This window comes from Melopsittacus undulatus, chromosome 1 (assembly GCF_012275295.1).
Source record: "Melopsittacus undulatus isolate bMelUnd1 chromosome 1, bMelUnd1.mat.Z, whole genome shotgun sequence".
Classification (NCBI taxonomy): Eukaryota; Metazoa; Chordata; class Aves; order Psittaciformes; family Psittaculidae; genus Melopsittacus; species Melopsittacus undulatus.
Genome location: NC_047527.1, coordinates 43,125,068 through 43,142,603, shown reverse-complemented (window position 1 = coordinate 43,142,603; position 17,536 = coordinate 43,125,068). Strand labels below are relative to the sequence as shown.

General features: G+C 37.1%; 1 protein-coding gene across 1 annotated transcript in view; it reads left to right on the top strand.

The window, feature by feature from the left end:
• The window catches only part of SPIDR (scaffold protein involved in DNA repair), a 201,391-nt gene that overhangs the window by 173,007 nt on the left and 10,848 nt on the right, over window positions 1-17,536 (top strand). The window contains exons 12-16 of the mRNA XM_034064692.1: window positions 9,044-9,131; window positions 11,424-11,567; window positions 11,663-11,722; window positions 15,303-15,501; window positions 16,537-16,689. Coding sequence (XP_033920583.1) covers window positions 9,044-9,131; window positions 11,424-11,567; window positions 11,663-11,722; window positions 15,303-15,501; window positions 16,537-16,689 — 644 coding nt within the window. The remainder of the gene's footprint in view (window positions 1-9,043; window positions 9,132-11,423; window positions 11,568-11,662; window positions 11,723-15,302; window positions 15,502-16,536; window positions 16,690-17,536) is intronic.

Genomic DNA, 17,536 nt, shown 5'->3' with positions numbered 1-17,536 from the left:
TATTGTGTGCTGTGATCTGCCTTTTTCTTTGTTTCTGCGATCAGCGTTCTTTGGAACAGAATCTGACTTTGTTCAATTAAAGGTCCTCATTGCCATTTTGGGGGCATCAATAGTACTTGAGCCAATCCTACTCCAAAGTGAACATAAATAAGCTAGCACACAAATACACACTTAGTAGAGAAAGGAATAGTGAAGAATGAACATACACAATATTTCGTAAAATATGAGTGTTTTCTTCCACTTCAGTAGATTCAAAGGCTTGAGAACATTAGTTTGCCTCCCTTTCATTGCAGAATGTTTGCTACAGTAAGATTTTCTACAGTGCTACCCAGCATGGGTTGCAGTTTCAAGCACAGACTTTCCCTTAGTGTTTGAGAGCTTAATTCAGTTAATTCTATATGGGATTGGAAGCACAGTTCAAGCTTCTTTAAAAAAAATTCTTGTAAATCCTAAAGGCATTCTTATTTTGAAATAAGAATGTCCACAGGTTCATAGAAAATCCCCCCAGATAAGTAACAAATTGACTTAAGGTATCTCTCAGATTTTGCTTATTCTGTGATTCCTTTTATATTCTTTGAATAAAATAAAATATCTGTAATCAAGAAAAAAATCAAATAGATCACGTATCTTACAGAGTGTCTTTCTAAGGAAAGTGGCACGTTGTTCACATAGGGACCTATATAAATATAATTAGATTGGCTCAATACTCAACATAATTTTCTCGTAAAAGCATCCAATCTAGATAAGCCTGTGCTATTAGAATGGCTATAATATTTCTGCTGACACTTTTTTTTCCTGGTGAAAAATGCTGTTTCATCAAAACCAGAATGTTTCTTGGAAACATTATCTATTTTGGAGACAATTTTGTTGGGAAGATTTTTTTCAGGTCCAGAAGGAGTGAATTTTCTCTCTCTCAATTCTCATTTCATGAAAACTTTCAGAAAGTCTCATTTTTGTTTCATATTGGAACAAAAACAAATTTCAAAGCTTTGAAATGTTTAGCAAAATGGAATTGCTGTTTTCCAGCCAGCTCTATTCAGTATGCTTTTCTTTTTATGTACTTGCAGTGTTAATTTTCAGATCCTTTGGATTTCAAGCCTACTTGCATTTTTATGGATCTTTAATAACAAACACGTCTTCTTATTTAATTATTTTGTTGGCTTTTTTTCCAAGTTACATTTTTTCCAAACAAATTAAATAATGGCTTTGGAATTCTGGATACAAATGAAGTTTTACAACTGGCTGCTGGTGTTTCCAGTACTCTGCCTAGCTAATAAGAGACAGACTTCTTCTAGTGTAAAGTCTGTTTCAAAGCAGCAGTAACTTACTTCTGGCTATTCTGAGGACGATTAGAAGACACACTGCTGAAAATGCCTGTGGCTCAGCTGGAGCTGTGCTGGTGGTAACCCTGCTAGGAAACACTAAAAGAAAAAGGCTAGTGTATCTTCAAGGACAGTGTAGTGGTTAAAATGTGATTTCGTTGTACAAGATGGGTGGGTGGAGGAGTTGTTCAGGGATTCACTTTTTTCTCAATTGTTTAAGCCCAAGTTCTGCTTTATAACTTCTTATTACTATTAAGTGTTGGGGCGCATTTTATGTCATTCTAGGTGTGATGGAAACCAGAGTAAAGCCATAGCTGAAATTAATATAAGGGAGTACTTATTCCAACAGAGCATAATTAGACTGTAGAACTCATTGCCACTGGGTAAGTGGGTTTCCAGAGTCAGTGGTATATCTGAGCACATGATGGGATATGCCTCTGAGTGCCCAACCTTGTCTTGCAGCACATGAGTGAATAAGAACTATGTGGTCTGCCTTGCAATAAAAACAGCAGCCTTTTTTTTTCTCTTTTGAGAGTGCCAATTACTTTTTGGAAGGAGATGGCTTTGAAACTGTTTTCTGGAGTCTGACAGTGGCTTTTAAAAAGGATAAAAGGGAATAAAATATAGGAAGTATGAGGGAAAAGTAATGACTTTTTCTTTTTCCCTTTGAAGTGCATGATCTGGAGAAAGCCAGGAATGGCTAGTAAGATCTCCTATGTGCGTGTTGTCCCATAGTCACTTGGATTGTAACCTCTTTTTATAGCGACAAAGTGCTTCCTCCGTCCCTCCATGAGAGAGAGGAGATTTGCATTTAACAGATACTAGAGGTTCTCAACCTTTTTGCATCAGTGGACCCCTGTTATTAAAAAAATTTCCAGTCCATCATCCATCCTCATTATCAAATACTTAATGTAAAGTACTATTTAACATCGTTCCAGTAAATGCATTTATAAATCACTGTTGTGAGGTGAAATTACTTTTCAAGGACTAAAAACCTGTAAGAAAAGGTATTTTACATCCAGCTGAAAACTTGGCTATATATCTGACTTGATCTTTGGAATAAGCCTGTACTGTAAGATGTGCTAAAGAAACTAAACCCTTTTCTGCTTCTGGTAAGACTACATTGAGTTCCAAAAGAACCCAAAAGTGGGATAAGAACTTATGTAACAAGTCCTGTCTTGACCAAGATTGACCCTGTGAAAATTAGAATTCTGGTAGTCTTACATTGAGGGAAACACTGTTAATGTTGAATATTGCTTTTCAATATCAGTATCTTTTAACAAGTACCAGGGTCTTGCACTAGGTCATTTGAAGGTCTTTCATTGATTTAGACAGGTTTCAGAAGAAGTCCCATACTCCACATGAAACATACTCCCCAAAACCATCTCTGCAAGAAATTCTTCCCTTTGTAGTCCAACAGAGAAAGTGGTGTTTCTCTTTGCTGTCCCATTTCTGTCAATCCTATAAGACAGATGGGCATGGCTGAGTCATGTCAGAGTTTTCATGGCTTGTTCAGTGTCTTTATTTCTAGCAGTTCTTCTAGTCTGTTCATGAGGCTGTTGAATAAGGTAGGAACCAATATTGTAGCAGCCAAATTAACACCATGTTCAGTATTTGTTTCTTGACACCTTTTCACTCTGTCATTCCTAATTGTCTCTTAGATTTTCTACAACTGTTCCCTGAACTGCACACTTGGTATCAGCCAAAAAGATATGGTGGTTTAAAGAGAGAAGACTGAAAAATGTTCATTGGTCTGCCACTGGTGATGTTGGCTCCTTAGAGGTGTATGTTCTCTCTCTTGTCCTCCAACTGCTCATATGTCATCCTTAAAAATTCAGCCCCTTGAGAAAGAAGTGAGGTTTTGGTGGTGTAATGCTAGAGGCAGGACTTTTGGTTAAGAATCTGTATGCAGTACAACTAACATGCAATCCCCCTTTTTTAATAGATCCCAGGCATGTTTCAGGTATATCTGGTATAACCAGTAGCTAAATGGATGCAATTATATGCAGGGACTCAGCATTCGCTAAAATGCCTCAGGAGTAAATAACCTATAAATTGTCATAGCCTACTGCTTCCTATCAGAAATCAGTTTCAAAGAGCTGGGATAAACTTTGTAGTTAGGTATCTGTCTGTATTGAAAAAAAAAAACAGTGTCTATGTTTTTGGCTGTGTCTGGAGTTCCACACAGAAGAATAATCTGTATTTTGACAATTTTTGTGTCTTGTCACCTGGTTTGCCAAGGACTGAGTTGTTTTCCTGCCCAGTATAGCAGACCTGTCTTCTCTTTATGCTGTCTTATACGGTAGAAATACAAAGAGCTTCTACCCAGCAGAACAGAAGGATGGCACCAATTTAAAAATGGAGGAGGGAGAAAGAAATGCTTTTAAGTTAATACATAACTAATGCAGGGTGTCAGTATGAATTTTGTCCCTAAATTGGAAAAATGCTTAACAAGCTTCAGAGGGAGATACAACTGTTGCATGGATAGTGCTAATATCCAAATGTATGTTGGATAGGGTAGAACACTTAGAAGAGTACAGCAGCTCATAAGCCTTGGCACTTGACCTAATCTTTAATTCATGGCAGACTGTACTATCTGTTGCATTTTCCTGTACAGCAAGAAGATTCTGAATATTGAGTTCATCAACCAGTGTTATGATTCTCTGAGAAATTTCTGCATTTTCAGATAAAGTTGGTTTCTGTTGTAATTTTAAACTTTCAAATCTTAGGCACTGAAATGTGAAATCTCCTGTATTTGTCTGTAGTGTTGGTCACTTATTGTGTCTGAGGTTTTCTTTCCTCCTTTTGTTTCTTTTAAGTTCCATATTCTCTGGGCTTTATCTCTCTCCTTTTTCCTCTACTCTTCACCATATACTTTCTCTTTACCATATACTTTATCTTCTTTTTGCTTTACACTCAGAAGAGACGACTGCTAACTGCTATACAAGAAAGTGTTTCAAGTGCTAGACGTTGACAGGGAATATAATAGTAAGAACTCTCCACAGAGCAAGGAAGTCATAACTTCCTTCTTTTGGTTTTCTCTCCTTCAAAAAGTCTGCCATCTGAAAGAGCCACCCACATGTCTGAGGGTTTGAGGTCCTGAAACACTTTGATAATTGCTGTGGTTAAAATTGAGTTCCATTTAAAGCATATTTTCAGTAATCACATTGAAGTTTTGAATATTTACATTACTTTTTTATGATTTTTGATGACTGCTGATCAGAAGTTAACATTTTTCGTGAATTTTCTTCTCTTCAGCAAGCATGAACTGCTGCTTGTACCTTCAGTGCTTCTGTCATGAATCTGTTGAGTTACCAGCCTTGGAGAATAAATAACATAGGATTATCCATATTGAATCAAAAGTACTCTTCTGTTATAATTTCTGTGATTTAATATAGTATTTGTAACTTCTGTTTGCGTTTTGACTGAGATGCTGGTTTAGTAGGCTTAGATTTTTACTTTATGATTTTGTTGCTTTTATTGTTGAGTCTGAGAAAATGTGGTGTTGCATAGCTTGTGCACTGCAAGATCTTAACAGGTCGGTTAAAGGCAGAGGTAGCCTACAGTATTAGCTTTATATTTGGATTGCTTGTCTTTTGTTACTTGAAGCTTACGCAGTCTAGGTGATTATTACTGAATTTCTTATTAGTTTTGAGCAAGGAGAGATTGCACAGAGGGCTATGAATTGCTTTATTTTTTGAGTTCTTAATAATTGTAACTGATACTGCCTGAAGAAAACTGGTTTGGTTTAGACTAAAAATAAGAAAGTAGGAGAGGAGGAAACAGAAAAGTCTTGGAGTCCCCAGAGCAAAGCCATGGAAGACCTTGGAGGAGAATCCTATTATCCTTTTTCCTGTCCCCCTACTGTAAACGTAGACTTCCTTCTTTTCCTAGTTGTGGGCATTGTTTTCCTTCTGTTTCTTTGATATTTGTAATTTTTTCTCCCTGTAGTAATATTTCCCTGAACCTGTGCTATGGTTAATAAAATTGAAAAGTCCCCAAACTGTAAGTAGTAATGTTAGAAGTTGAATCAGGCAGGTCACACACAAAGTTCATAGACCAGAACTGCAGATTTCTCTCATTCATGCTTCTGAGAGAAACAAACAAAACCATCTTACTAAGTTACAAAATAACTTGTCAGATCAGAGTCAGTGAAACACAGTTGCAAAACCCCAAAATTAGAAGTTTCATTTTTGTTGTATAGCTTGTAATATGAAATGAATGACATTTCCACAGGATCAGAGTAGATGTGCTGATACTGTAGATACTGCTTAATCACTTTACTGGATGCTTAAATATAATTACAATGGCTTTTCTCTGTATTTGCTGTTTTTATCAGAAATCATAGAGCTAACATGTATATGCACGTGTACACATATGCATATATGCTATTTGACTTTGCAGTGAAAGGTAAAACAACCCAGAAAAATTAGAAGCAGAATCACAGAATCAGAGAATGGGTTGGGTTGGTGGGGACCTTAAATATTAAGATCCTTTAAAGATTAAAGATTTCAGGAAGAAGGTCAGCAAAACCTCCACCTTAGACTTCCAGAGGGCATGTATGTGAAGGACTGCCTGTTGCAAGTCTCTGCTTCTATGGAATTCTATGCTGTAACACTCCATGGGAGTTGCTGCTTGTGTTGATGATAAACAGTAGACATCTAGATACTTAGTATGGGACAAAAAGGTCTTTACAAAACATAGATTTTGGTCTGGCATGTCAAGTAGGGGGAGGTGATTTGTGTCCTTCCCCAACAATTGGTTCAGTCTTCTCTATTTTTAAAGAAAGGTTATGGAATATTACAGTAGAGTCCTTGTCTCTGAAGTAAAAAATATATAAAAAATGTTATTCAAAATACTTTACATGTTGGTTGTTGTCTTTTTTATCCTTGAGCCGGTTTCATCTCGCTTCTTTTACTCTACTTCTTTTTTAGAAGTCCTTTTGTGATTATTTTTTTTAATGACCAGTAATCGCACTCACAGAGCAAGCTGTAGCCAGAGATGCTCTCTGTGCAAATGGGAGCTGACTATGTCCCTTTGCTGTGACACAGAGCCAGCTGTTCATCTCCTGTCCTGACTCTATAGCCCTGACTATAGCTGAAGAAGGGTACACATTCTGGATAAAATACACCCATTGTTCAAGTCAGATTGAAGTGGTGTGTGTGTGTATATATGTATTCAGCCAATAAAGAAAATTAATTTTATTCCTTCTATGAGGATAGTGATTTTCTACAGAGGAAGACACAATGTCTTGCCATTTCTCTATTGTCATTGCCCCCACCTCATTTCCCCTTCTGCTAAATCAAAGACCCTAAATGTAAAGAGAGACTTAACTTTCCTGGGGGCATATAAATGAGTGCAGCAAGAGGAAAGCTCCTCACCAGAGATACTGACTGATACAGTGACAGCTCCAGGAGGGAGCATCCATCCCCCTTAGTAGACAAGGATCCCGGCAGGATGTGATTTGGAACTTGCAAATCCTTCGGGTGACTGTCAAAGAAAAGGATGGGTCCAAGATGTTCAGGAGACACTCCACACAACGCTGCTTCTCTGCCTGTTTCTAAACAAATGCTGTCATTTACTAATAATTAAGTGCTCCTAGTTCAAGCAGTAGATGACCTTCTCCAAAGGTCAGGAGTGATAGAAGAAAATGCACTGTATGCCTTAGATATTCTGATATGGGGTAGCAAGCTGGAAGAGTTAAAGCAGAAGGGACAACGTCATGTCTCTTGTGAAAACTTGAAAGTACAGATGGAGGATCAATGTAAGTTTGGTGTGGAGCTGTGATTGTATCTGCACTGCAACAATATAGCTTAGTTGCTCTAAGCTGATAAATGTGCAATCTCTGTACCCACACACACAGAGTCTGTGGTACACTCATATCCGTGTTCTGCCCTTGCCCTCATCCTGCATGTCATATGAGGAAGGTCACTTCTGTAGCGGCCGGAACTGTGCAGGAGGCTACGCTCTCTGTTTCTAACTCTCCTTTTTCATGTCTCAGTTAGCAAGACTAGTTTGTTCCTCTGGGCATTAGCCCTCCTGTGAGGATATTGTTCAATATGATCCAAGCCAAAAAATCTTGCCCCGATCAAGGATTCAAGAAGTGGTCAATTTGCTGTTAAGTCCCTTTAATACCTAAGAAGAGTTGCTTCCTATGTTGTAATGTTCTTTCTGTTAAAACAAAAAACCCCTAAAACCAAAAAAAAACCTGAAACACCAGCCTCTGAGCTAAGCGTTCTTCTTTGCAGACTCAGCAGTGATGCCATACAAGTCAGGAAGTTAATTTCTGTGAAAGAGCAGCTTGTTTGTGTTTCTGGTCTTTTTATTAGTGTGGAGAACACAGCTACAGGCAGCAACATCATCTTTGTAATCTCCCTGCTTGTTAGCTGAATTGTGAACCACGAGCTTTACACTACAAAATGCACTCTGAGATTTATATCCATTAAATTTCTTACAGTGCTGATCCAAAGGCATCATCGCTACTGGCACTGAATCATAGATGATACCTGGCACTTTATGAAAAGCATGGGAAGAGGTTCACAGCCCATAGACACCCAAAGTCGAAGCAATGAAGGATCCAGAGAAAGACTAGGGAAATACAGAAATAAATAAGCGTAAGCAGAAGTGAGCTAAAAAGCAGAACTTGGAATGGAAAGTTTCCATGACCCCTTGAAGAGAAGCATCCCTATACCAGAGTGTGCCGTTTCCTTCTAAACAGTTAAATTTAGAAGCTGGTATTACTTTTAGCAAAGTTAGGACTTAATTTTTTAGAGCTGTTTTGGAAACAGTGGCTTTCTTAATTGGAGGAACAGACAACTTATTCATAGAGGCAGTGTGGAGTTAAAATCCACATCTCTGTGTTTCGACTACATGGAACTGAGAACAAGGACAAGATGACTGGGAGCTTTAACTCAAAAATGCATGCCTCTTCAAGTTGGTTATCTGTAGCTGTTTCCTCTCCCTCAGCTGTTTTCTTGGCCTCTCCCTCAGATGTTCCTGCCTGTCCATCCAGCAAGGGTGCCATATCCACTGACAAGGCAGCCACTGAACTGCTGCGAATTATAGCTTTGCTTCTTAAAGGGTCTGCAGCATTTTACCTTAATATGCTGGAGTGTTTGTTTTGTGTTTGTTTCTAAAGTAAAAGTAGGAAACTTGCAAAATAGATAAATACAAATCATAACTAAATGAGCATTTCTGTAGGCAGGAGACTGTTCTCTGCACACATACCTAAGATAACAAAATCTTGCCTGTTTCTGTGTATCTGAGAATTTCTGGTTTTCCTGAAAGCAGTTACAGTCAGCTGTTAAGAGGAAAACAAGAATCATAAATGTTAGAAGCAAAACATGGGGTTTTAATCTGTCAGTTAAAATAGTTAAAAGCTGTATTTTTAAAGAAGTAATGATATCAGAGTCCTTCCCAAGGTGACATTTACCCCAGTTCCCCTGAATTGTATCAGGTAGCATGCTGTTCAAGACAAAGGAGTAAATACGACGTGCTTGTCACTGAATGGGATACATGTCTTCACTCCCTCTACACCCTGAAGCAGAAACGATGGAGATTTAATTAAAGCAAATCAAAACCAGCTCCCAAAAAACAAATATGATTGAAAATTGTTTTCATAATTATGCAATGGTTTAAATTATATTTCTTAATTAATCTTTTTCATATAATATATAACACTGGAAAACATTTTAAACCTGATTTTATTGGTCTTTTTGAAGGGCATTAGGACTTTTTAGTCTGATAGAGAGTCTGTGGCCTCCAGTAGTGCCTATAAAAGTTCCTGGACAAAGTCAAGACTCTGAAACGGTAAGTCTTCTTATTCTGGAAGTTATTGTTGTTTTCACTTACAGCTACTATTTTTGTTGGTATCGTATTCATGTTTAATTTGAGAATCACATTCTCTCCCTCTCTTCTGCTACAGAGTTTCGTTTACTGGTTCTGGCAACCTCCTAGGCTAATCTGAAGCCCTCTGGATCAGTAGAATCTTTCAAAGATTATGCACTTAGCCCCTTATTAGTCTGCTAGAACTAGAATGGTAGAATGTACAGACAAATTGTTCCTTTCCTTGCAAGAGGAAAGATATGTTAGATAGCATGGAGCCAGCTAAGAAATCTGTGTACAAGGATATGAATTCATTCTTTTGAAGCACTTTTCAGCCTTAGGCTTGAAAGCATTTTTCAAAGATTAACTTCTATGAAGACAGACTGACTGCTGGAATCAGGTCTCTTACTCGTTAAGATGAATTTGACTGATGCTTGTCTTCTGTGAAGACAATTGAAGGATGAACTCAGAAATAGTCTGCTAAAAAGTAATTAATGTTTCTGTGATTTTAGGGCATGGGGGGCTACTTAGTGGATTTAAGGTATTTATTTACACATTTGCAAATCTAAAATTGTATCTTTACTTTTCCTTTAATTAGCTTTTGTATTTGTATTTTGTCATTTCAAGTGTTATTTTGATAACACGAGGTTTGAGAAGTTCCTGGGTAGCCAAGTGCTTGCTCTGTCCTGCTGCCCTTGTATACACTGTTCTTTGGGGAAGTTGTTTGTGGTATTAAAAACTGATGTTCAAGCCTAGGGGAGTATATCAGAACACAAGTCCTATAAAAGAAGAAAAAGCTGGAAATATATGTTTCAAAACCAGAGGACATTAAAGGTGGATATTACTGGTTATTTCTAAAGTTTAAAAATCTTTTCCCTGAAGTATAGCATTATTTGCATTGTGGAGGGGTTTACATTGAAGAATAAAAATTCAGACCTTGGTTATATATAAAACCAAAACTGAAACCGAGTGAAATGGCTGTGTTCTTGACTCCCTTTCCTCTAGACATTTTGGAAGTCTCAGGAGAATGCATTAAAATACTGTGGACAACAGAATGGGGATATCCACGGATGGAGCAAAGCTCTTAAATGTTGTTTAACATTGTTCTGACTTTCATTTGTTCTTCATTTTCTCTGTTTTTATTAGCAACCAAAAATGGAGGAAGTTTCCTTAATCATGCAATTTACACTTCTGTCATGGGTTTGAAACATTAGTTCATCCCACGGAGGATCACAACTTGCATTTTGCTGCTGCAGATTTTTGACCGAGTGGAGTTTTTTCAGTTGAGATACATTTTTCTTGATACAAGTTTTATGTATAGTTTTATGCACAGTTTTATGGAAGCAGTTTTATATATAGGTAGCTAAATAATACTGTTGTTGGGAAGAGATCTGTGGAACTTGTTTCTTTTGAGCCATATGTGCATGTAAATACTTTCCTTACTGCTGCCAGAAGCAAACAGAATTTGGGTATCAGCTTCTTTTGCCTTTTTTGGTTTTTTCCTTATGGAGATTTTTTGGATGGGTGGGCAGCCATCTTTAGTAGATAATCATATTTATTTTATTAAATATAATGCTTTGTGAATAACAAACGTGGCTAGAAGAATATTGTACCATATCCACAATGAAAATTATTTTCTAACGTCGTCCTTTTTTTCCTAAGAAGCCTTTCTAGCCTGGGACCTCTCCAAGTGGTGATTAAGAAAGTTGTTAATTCATGGTATCTTTTAAGGGGCAAACTAAAATCTGGCATAGCACAAAGGGAGCAGTTCTTGTAGCAGTTGTGTTCCTGTTCTTCATTATCTCCTTGTGCTGTCCTGGATTTAATTTGGCAGCTTTAAAAGTTTGGCAGCTGTTCACTATCACAAAAACCCACCCACATGCAAAAGTCCCCAAATATCAGGAAAGTTATGGATATTAAAAAAAAAAGAAAATAATCAGGGCACTCTCCACATGCAAAACCCACAAGCAGCACCTTGAAACAGTCACTGTGTTTGCCAGGTGTGCCAGATCATGAGTTGTTTTTGTGATGAGGATCAATGTCAGATTATGGAAAGAATGATACACCCAAGCTGATTTCACTTATAACTTGTGAATGTCAGTTTATTAACTGAATCTCTGCTTCAGAGAGTCGTTGTTATTAACCGTATAATTTTGTTTCCCCATCGCTCTTAAAATGCAAATTGTGTGGTTTGTTCTGGCTGTCATTATAAAACCTGACTAGCCAAATTAAAGTGCCTTTTTTAAGGTCACGTTTCTTTTTCTTACTTTTTCATAGATGACAACTAATCTTGCTCCTCCCAGCTTCTGTTATATTCTTACTGTTCAGTCTGGTGAAGTACATGTGGAAGTGGATGAAGAGGAACAGATTTCTAATTTGTACCAGCCACCAGCTGTTCATGGTTTAAAGGAAATTCTTCGGGTAATCTGCTTTACAAGTCAGATAACAAATACTTTGTACCACTGGATTTCTGGTATCATGTTTGTCTCATTGCCTGTTTTTTGTACTGTTTTCAGATGGACAGTCATAATAAACGTTGTAGCTTTTGGGCGCAAGTGCTATACCTAAGGCTGCAGGTAATCTTTTCACTTAGCAATGAATTCAACATAAACATAACACTTACATGAAGAAGCCAGCATTTATCTTGTTTATGGAAAAAACAAAACCCTTCCTGGATTATCTTCAAGAGTTGTCTGAACAGAATTAGCACCATATTTAAAATGCTTGTGGATGGGCAAAATCTCCAGTTTCAGTACCATCCAGTCTAGAAAGTGAATTATTTCTGAGTAAATTGCTATCTAAACAGAGATAATATTGCATCCTTGTAAGAAAGCTTGCAGGAAGTTAGTTGAGACTCAATTTATAGCTAAATGCTATCCTTACATACACAGCAAAGAGCTCTCAGTTGAGTGTCTCGGGACAGAATGTAACAAATGATGGTTATATAAAAACACAGTTTTACTCTTTGCGTGCAAGTCCGTGGACTATTTTTGTTGAGTTCAGTGGAAGACCCTCAGGCAAATTTGGCTTTTATGGTCCAGTTAGCAGAAAGTAAGAACTCTTAGGTAAATACATCTGCCATCCACACCATGTGGGAAAGCTTATAATTATGCTTATTTATTTGTTTCTGAATGATGCTACAATTCTCTTTCAAAATGTCACTAACTCCCTCAGTAGTTAAAGGGATTTTTGTTGCTGTTTTATTTATATTTTCCTGGCGACTGGATCCTCAGTATAGCCAGCACTGAATTCTGGTGGAAAATCACTTGCAATTGTCCATCAGCTCCACAAAAAACAAAGTGTGAATCAAAGCATATGAACGAAAGACAAAGAAATTCCCGAGTGGCCAGCAAAATAGCAGGAGATGCTTCCCACCAGTGTGAGACATAAATTTAATATAGGTCTTGCCCTTTTGCTTCAAAAGCCAGTGAGTTATTATTTGATTTTTAGGCAGGGAGTACTTTTAACTCCCAAGATGGGGGGTATCTCTTGTGTTTTCTCCATGCTAAGTGAGAATTTAACAGAACATTTGCAAACATGAAATTAGGGCTAGCTTGATGAGATCTTTAGGGTGCTAACAGAAAGATGGACACATACATGCATGAACTTCTATTTCCAAGAAACCTGCCCTATTCAAAAATAAACTAAAATTACAGACTAGTGGTAACCCAACCAAGCATTTTTGTATTCAGGAACGTCTACATCTGAGATGCTGTGGGTCATCAGTATTCTTGTGCAGAAGCATTTCATTCATGAAATTTGAGAAAAGATGAAGCATGCAGAAGCAGATGTGATTTTAACAGAAACTTATCTAGCAGAAAAAAAGTCTATGATTTCTTCTTGCTACTAGGAGGTTTATTAGCTGGGTTTTTTAGTGGCTATTCACTACTCAACTTTAGGCATTGAATTTTCATAAGTGAACAATATGAATGTTAATATTTTTTTCAGAGTAATGTTGGAAAAGCTATAGCAGATATTCTTCTGCTTAACTTCTGGATAACTGCTGTAGGAATGTAAGGGTATTTACCTGCATTTATTGTAGTGCTTGCCTAATCCTCCCAGAAGAAGGACACAAACAGCAGCTTGCTTACTGCTGCTGCCTTTGCCAAGAAGACATATCCTTCACATGAAAAGTCATCCAGTCATAATAAGTGAGGAAGGGACTATGATTTGGTTTATTTTGCTGATCTATTATTGTTAGATAATCTGTTATGTGAGCTAATTCAAATGTACTTCGAAAATGGTATTTATTCCATGTAGCCATAGTATTCTGACATAGTTCATTTGTGTGAAGGAGGAATGGAAATACGTTTTTATTATTACTCAGAATCTGTACTGTGGTACAGAAGGAATATGAGGAAATATATTCCATCTGTGGTTAAGGAGCTGTCCTTATAACTCAATCCTGATGCTATTTGTTGTGTCCTCTCTGTTCAGAACAAATTGTCACACATAGCAAGATGATGATTTTATACTAACTTGTGATTTTTGCTGTTATTATTTACTATTTGGATGATTTTTGTGAAAGCCAACTTTTAATGTTGTTAGTAATTCTCGTGGGACAGCTGTAAAAATTCTTTCTTTGAAGCTGTCCTAATCCTATCTGCACAAAGGAGGTACTCAAATGTATGTAGTTACTAGGCAATGAAACAACGTCAGTGTTACGGGCAGCACATACTGTGTTAAGGCATAACTGTAATATCTGAGTTATGAATTTTCCTAGTCATTATTTACAATTACTGCATTTGCTCTATGAGCTGCTAGCATGAGCAAAAAGCAAATTTTAGCGTGATTAATGGTTTCAAGGTTTGAATTCAACTGAAGATAAAAAGTTGGGGTTCTCATTTCATTACCTTATGCTAGAGTATGCATCTTCTAGAAGAAAATACTTAATATGATACGTGTCTCTCCAGTCATTGTAGTATTTCATTTTCATTTAAATGTTTCAAGTAGGATTTTTTAATTGGCAGTCTGATCAAAAATAGTAACAAAACCTTTTTAAATTAAGAAAGTAATCTTATTTTTTTTTAAATGTGACAATCTTATAATTTACAAGTTGCTCGAACTGGTGAATGCGAAATATGCTTTGTTATTAAACCCATTTTTTCTAAAGCATAGGAAGATTCACGTACACACACAGATATGATAAAAGCTGTGTTTAAAAATAAACCAAACAAACAAAAACTCAAGAGAGAGAAGAGCATGAATGGTCAAACTGTAACCCATCCCATTCTGGTAGAGACCCTGGAATAAGCACTGATGTGTGTGTAGTGTCTGTTTAGTCTGTCTTGTTCATCAACCCAGTGTGAAAATTCTAAAAAACACTACTGATTTTCTGATCATCATTTTGGGATTTGGAGGTTGAGACAAAATGTTTTGGTTATGACATCAGTAGTTGTGATGTACCTTAATTTATGTCACACCATGATATTTTTATACCTGTCTTAGGCAGAAAACTGACATTGTCCTTGCGGATTCCTCTCTATCTTAATTATGAGTTATCTATTCCCCTATTTCTGTGCACCACTCAAATATTTAGAGATGTTTGTTCAACTGAAAAAAAACCTTCAGCTTTGTAATTTGCAGTGGCTATTAGCCAGAGACTGCTCCTATTGGAACCAGACAACACTACATGGAAAATTCGTTCACATGAGAATAATAATAGTAGTAGTAATAGCCTTTCTTGCTCTTTTTTTAAGGCAAAAATTATGGAAGTCTATTTTCATAAAACCAGACAATTTTTATATATATATATACCATATATATTATATAAGTACCATATATGCAATATAAATGTATAATATATAGTGTATAGATACTGTATACATTTTTAAAATAACATACATTTTCAAATCCCTTATACAGTCCAAATGAGTTATAATAAAGTGTGATAACTGGTAGAGGTAAAGCCAAGATTCCAGAGAGTCAACCTTGGAAAGTTAATTTAAGGTAGAGATGTTTGTATCTGCAGTAAGGACTAACATCAAATTCCAATAAAGCTTTGATTCATTATCTTGTACACGCGCTAAATGTAATAGTTTCTGCCAGTTTTATTAGTTATTTAAATATGAGGGTGTTGTTTTAGTCTTTCTTTCTACTGAAAATTAACAACTGCCTTCCAGTTTTGTATCTCTTTTTCTTTCTTGGAAATTGTAGACAAAGCAGAGCGTTCCTATAAATCAAAGAGAAATTTGTTTGTTTGTGACTGACTCCACGCTGCAAAATGTGGTTCATATGATTCCAAAAGTTGTTGCCGTGTCAGTCGCTGCCTCGTGTGTTCTCAGTGCAGAAATCGCAGAAGCCCTCAGTGTTACCTCACAGCTCGTCTTCTTCAAGGATGCACTGTGGGGAAATGGTAAGTTCTCCACGTGGTCTTGAAGCAGTTGTAATTAAACTGAAATAGCTTCCTAATCTCTGCCACTGCAATATGTGACCTACAGAGACTTTTGTTCTCCGATGAAGATAAGTTTGGGATGAGAAATTTGAAAGGGGTTGTAATTAACCAGAGCTTTCAGTAAGATTCATTTTTGTGTGTTCTTGGGTTGCTCTCCAAGGTAAATGAGAAATTCTGTGATCTTGCCATTATGTCCACCAGTATTACTGTCAGTCTTCCCTGGCGACTGTTGAATCTAATGGCCAGTGTCACATAAATTTTCCAGCTGACAGAAGACTCAGAAATACTAAGAAACTTGCTTTTATTTGTTTTTATATTCTTACAGAATCTTGTTTTATTGACCTTAACTGCTTCTAAAAGTAGAAGAGGCTTGCACATCCCTAAATACAGAAATGTTATAAACTCTTGTGTACAGTCTTAGCTGTGAGCCTTCACCACCGTACAAATCATGTAATGATGGTAGTTCACTTTACATTCATTTCTAGTCACTCTTTTTTGAGGTTCAGATATGGCTCTGCATGATGCCTGCATGGGTAGTTCACATCTCATGCCTTCAGTCACTTCCAAAATGTGGAAGTGAATATTTGGTGGAGTAACTGAAGTACCAAGCTGTGTGTCCTGAAGCAAAATTCCCTGCTTTGGTGAATAAAACATTGCATGCACCTATTCTTTGTCATCTTTGAAACAAACTAAGACCACCTGAAGGGGTGCACAAGCTTATTACCAGGAAAGAGATGGTAATGGTGTGTTTGCAGGGAGTATGGTGCGATGCAGTGCAGGTGGAATCATACTCTTTTGCCCTGGGAGCTGCAAAGTGTATGGAGAGCATGATGCATGTATCACTGAAAGCAAAGTGTTTTGTCATTGAGAAAACCTGATGAAGTCTATCCATCTGTTTAGTAGCTGGCAGATATTGTTGTCAATATTGGCCATGGCAGTTATCATGGTCACCTTTTTCCGTGTTACTGTACTGAGTTGAAATGTCTTTGTTGGCAGGTAGGATTATTTGTGTTGAACGTACTGTTCTCTTATTACAAAAGCCTCTTTTGTACTCGGCTGCTGGTGCTGACCTCAGTGAGCTGACTGACCCTGTCAGACTCGATGAGCTGGATTCTACAACACAGGCCAACTCCATTTGTGCTGTAAGAGGTTCGTATGGCCTTTCCTGAAATGAATGCAGTTAATTATTTGTGCTCACTTTAATCTTTTATGTCTTTGTATTGATTTCTTGTATGAACAGTTCAGAGGGATAAAAAAGCACAGTGCTGCTGAGGGTCATTAGGGTATTCAAGTTTTTATACTTCTTTGTGGGCTCTGTTTGCCTTTTGCTGGCCAAGCTCTGCTCCCACTCATTCATACCCCAAAATAAATGTTTAATGCATCGTCTATTATATTATAGTCCTTCCTTCGCTGTCTTCTTTCAGGAGCCTTCTGTTCACACCAGCCTTGTTGATGTTGGCAACAATAAGGTATACCAGTGTTTTTTAGGCAGATGGATAAGATACGTTAGCCAGATCCTGGATGGTGTGCGTTAGTTACTGATTTCCCTGGAGCTTTGCTGCAGTGGGGCAATTTAATATTTCATCATAGTCATCAAGCATAACTAGGCCAGTATTTGCTTACTGGCCACTTTGGATCATAGATTCTAACATTTCAGTTCTAGCACTAACCATGCAGAAACATTTCTTACAATGTATTTTCTATCATTTCCCAGTCACGCAGAAATATTTCTTACTGTGTATTTTCTAATACTTTGCTCAGTCAGCTTCTTAAACCTCCCAGTTGTAGAGTGCCTATACGGAAAAGTCCTTAAAAGCCCAGTAATTCTTGGCTTTTAAAGAGAATTTCCTTTTTTAATGTAATGATTCCAGTAGCCATTGTAGAAAATTCTTGATACTATTTGAAATTTACACTCTCAAGTATTCACTGGAGCATTTGAAATGAGCTTTAAAGTAATAGCAAATAAATGTTACAAATGAATCCTTCCAGCTACAGC